We start from the raw sequence: 3845 nt of genomic DNA on the forward strand, positions 1-3845 counted from the left end.
ACTGCTGTCCCCTCACACTGTCTCTGCACTGCATACTGCACTTTGTGTTGAGTTCGGTATCTGTGCTTACGTAGCTATCCATGTTCACTTGAAAGTTATGACCTGCTGTGAATCCTCCATTCCTGGCCACCCAGGGGTTATCAGCTGAAACTTTTGTATCCTTTAAAGAAAATTATATTGGACATTTTTGGGATCATCTCCATAGTCCCTTTTGGAATTGAAAGGCAATTGAAGTCAACCCAGGAAAGAAAATCATCCTCAAATCCATCAGATCTCTAAGTGCTGACATGAGCACTGTCTTGAGAGAGAATGGACCCTTTGGATGGGAAAGCACACTTCTCCCTGTGCCTGCTGCATCTTAAGCATCTACACATGTGCCAAATTAAAACTTCTGATTCATCAAACTCTAACATCACAGGCAGCTTTTCTGGTTTCTCATTGCTGTTTCTAAGGAGCATACAGATAGATGTGTTCCACTATGCCCTGGGGTCTTCTCATCAGAGGGGGTGGTTTGGCTTATGACCCTAGCATTGCAACCTCACTTCCTTGGCGACAGGTCCAAACAGAACTCGGAACCCTGGAGTCACTGAGCACCACAGTCCAGTGACGGCTGCCTAACAGTCACTTGGCTGGAGAGAGTCAGCAGCAATCATGCTGTGCTGCTTTCCCAGGCCTTGAAGCTGCAGCAACAGGACCCTGCGCAGGGAAAGCACTTGGGCGTGAGAGAGAGGATGGATCGCTAAGTCCCCGTGCTTCAGGCCACTCACCAGGAACTGCCTGGCCATCAGGGGCAGCACAGGGCGGGTCTCACCAGACCCGGAGACCTGGGGACCTGAGATGAGCGGGAGCCCAGGGCAGATTTCCCTGGACCTGGACACCAGACACTTGGGCCCACCGAGTCCAGGACAGGTCCAGTTAGGCCTGGCCACCACTGTGAGTCCCCTGTGTAACTCCCGCCCTTCTTCCTCACTTTGAGGAGGGTGGGGGACGAGGTCATGAGGGAGGCCCCTCCTGGGCAGGGGCAGGTGTGGGAGGCTGTGAGCCCAGGGCCCTGGCCTGTGCCCCCAGGACGGGGCTGAGAGGAGGAGAAGGGCAGTGCCCAGGGATGATCCGCAGCCCGCAGGGCCTTCTCCTGTCCTCTGGGGTAGAAGCCTGAGACAGAGCTGTTTGTGTTTCAGGAGCACAAGGTTACCCAGGGCAGAAACAGCACAAACCGTGGTTAGGCAGAGCCTTGTGCTTGCTGCCAGCTGCTGGGCACTGTCCCCACAGAGCTGCACACAGGACACTGTGTCACTTCTGTCCTGTCATGGCTTTATTCTGCCGTGTCACCTCAGGGCAACTCCTGGCCAGGGGCCATGTGGTACCCACAGGGGCTACACGACCTGCAAAGGTGGCAGTGAGCACAGCTGGGCAGCCTCTCAGGACTAGGAAGTGGGCCTGACTGTTTCTGAGCCGTTAACAGACACCAGGGACATGCTGGCCTGGCCTGGAAGACTGGAGCCAGGCTGAGCCTCGGTTTCTCTCTCTACCACAGGACCTGAGGTTGGGTGGGCTCTTCATGCCCCAGGCCATGACCTCTCCTTGTTAATGAGCCATGAATCGGTAGCATTTCTGTGTGTCCCTTATGAAATTATCTTCTAACATGCATCGCTTTTCTGCCGGGCCCACTTGTGCCCCTTCTGGTACGAGCCATGATGGCAACTTGCAGAGTGGTCTGGGTTTCGGCCTCCAGCCCTCCTGATGGCCTGGGTGGGCCCCAGTTCCATGTCTCCCCTCTGTTCCGTCACAGATTGGGGCCCAACGGGAGGAGAGCCGGGCAGAGGACTGCATGGTGAGGACGGCGCTGGCAGGCATGCAGCGGCCCCTGAGGGAGCCCCCGGAACGGGACTTCCTGGACAGCCGCCCCATCCGCACAGACTCCCTCCTGGACCCCTCTGGGGCCTGCATTCCCGCCCTGCAGGAGGGAATGGTGCGAAGGCGAGCTCTGTGGTCGGCACCCAGGGGCACTTGGCCACTGTGGCCCCAAGTCTTTGGAAGGTATGAGCCCTGCCTCAGCCTGCTTGCAACTCTGAGCAGCAGGGTGCTGAGAAAATCGGGCTCTTGGCATCACTGCGGGGCAGAACTGGGGTCTCCAGGGCAGTGCTGACCCGGGCCTGCCGGATTCCCTTCTATCCCTGGCCGGCTGTGCTTTGCCCCACTGAGCCCTGCACAGGGGAAGGCTGTCCGTTCCCTGTAAAGGAGACCACAGAGTGACTCGGCAGGCCTCTGGTCTTCCCAGAGCAGGAGTCTGTGGGGATGTGAAGGGCCCAGGCCCACTGACATCAGGGAAGAGCAGGTGGGGTCCCCATTCCATGGGCGTATGTGAAGACACACTGTGTGCAGACCTTTCCCAGGGGTCGGCTGTGATCGCCAGTAGCCAGAGCAGATGCAACCCCTGCCCTCTGGGGCTTCAGTGCTATTTGGGGTCCTCAGTCACCCTGGACAGCTGAGCAAGCATTCCTCGCACTGCAGTAGATGGCACTTTCCCGGTCTCCCTAGATGTGGATCCACAGCAGTGCAAGAGGAGCCCAGGAGCAGCATAGACACCGGGCAGCACAGTGCTACAGAGCTAAAGCCTGAGGAGAGGTGGGAGGGACAGATGCCCACTGTCCCCCACGTCTCAGATCGTTACAGAGCAGTGGCCCTGTGCCCTTGAGTGTAACACGCAGCAGACACCAGACTCTGTCCTCATGCAGCTGACAGTGGGGACGGGTGGGGAGACGGTGTGTTGGGCTGCCCTGAACAAGGCAGAGGTGGTCGCACCGCAGAGCACGGAGCCTCCTGTTAGGCTCTCAGGCTGCCTGGCCCAGCACTGCCCCACTGGGCATGGAGAGGGTGGGGCTGGAGCACGTGCAGCCAGGGCAGTAGGCCTACTTGGCCATCTCCGCATGTTCTCTGGGCAGGCAGCATGGGAGGAAAGGCCAGGCCTCTCACTCTGCCTCCTTCCTGCCTTTCCAGGTCCTCCTTTTTTGTCCTCCACTTCTTGGTGGAGCTGCACTCCCAGGAGAATCCACCAGCTGAACTCCTGGCCCAGCTGGAGCAAGCTGAGTCCACTGAGGCACAGCCCACGGGTGAGGAGGACGGGGTGTGGGCCTGTGGGCATGAGGGGAGGGATGGGCCTTTAGACACAGAGACAGCTTCCGGGTGCTGGGGTGACCTGGGATCACTGAGAGCTCAGCCATCACGGTCTGGGAGGACTTCCTGGGGAGGCTTTGTGCGCAGAGCTGTCTGATGGGCAGTGGGGAGGTTTTGCCCTGGGAGGGAACATGGACAGTTGGTGACTTTTTCTTCTCTTGGAACTGCAGGACCAGCTCCAGCCCCAGCTGAAGTCCCACGTGCGGAGCCCGAGCCAGCTCCACCTGCAGCTTCCTGCCCAGGCTGGGACCACAGCCAGAGTCCGTGGCAGCCTCTTCACCTGCTGCAGTGCTGGGGCACCTGGTGGTTGCACGGCGGTTGGTGTCACCTCCTGAGCTCCGCCTGGGGCCAGCTCCTGGCCCCTCCCACTGTTTCCCTCACTTATGCTGGCTCTTGTTTTGGTATTTCTTGGATTTATATAAGTAATAGAACTAGCTTTTAATAAAACTTAAAATTTTAGTGTTTAAAAGGGTCAGCGTGGTGGCCTGAAGTGCCTTCTTCCGTGTGCGCCCATCCCCAGAGCACTGTGCTTGGTGGCTCCTGCCCACGCCCCTGGCCACTGCTCCTCTCGTGTCCCCACGGGCACCTGGCCTACAGGGTTCACACCAGTGCAGTCGGACTTGCCTTTAGCCACACAGTTGTGGGAGGGGCTGATGAATCTTGCGCTATGC

At 58.5% G+C, this 3845-nt stretch overlaps 1 protein-coding gene across 1 annotated transcript; it reads left to right on the forward strand.

Annotated features, from left to right (window-relative positions):
- The first annotated feature begins 495 nt into the window (after positions 1-495).
- LOC147830621 (uncharacterized) lies at positions 496-3616 on the forward strand. The gene is made up of 4 exons (XM_087190607.1): positions 496-933; positions 1790-2037; positions 2998-3110; positions 3345-3616. Exons 1-4 carry the CDS (start codon positions 838-840, stop codon positions 3614-3616), a joined length of 729 nt encoding a protein of 242 aa, XP_087046733.1. The 5' UTR covers positions 496-837.
- Positions 3617-3845: the final 229 nt, after the last annotated feature.

Source organism: Heterocephalus glaber, unplaced genomic scaffold (assembly GCF_053883595.1).
Source record: "Heterocephalus glaber isolate CG9 unplaced genomic scaffold, H.glaber_assembly_v1.0 deba00000071, whole genome shotgun sequence".
NCBI classification, from domain to species: Eukaryota; Metazoa; Chordata; class Mammalia; order Rodentia; family Bathyergidae; genus Heterocephalus; species Heterocephalus glaber.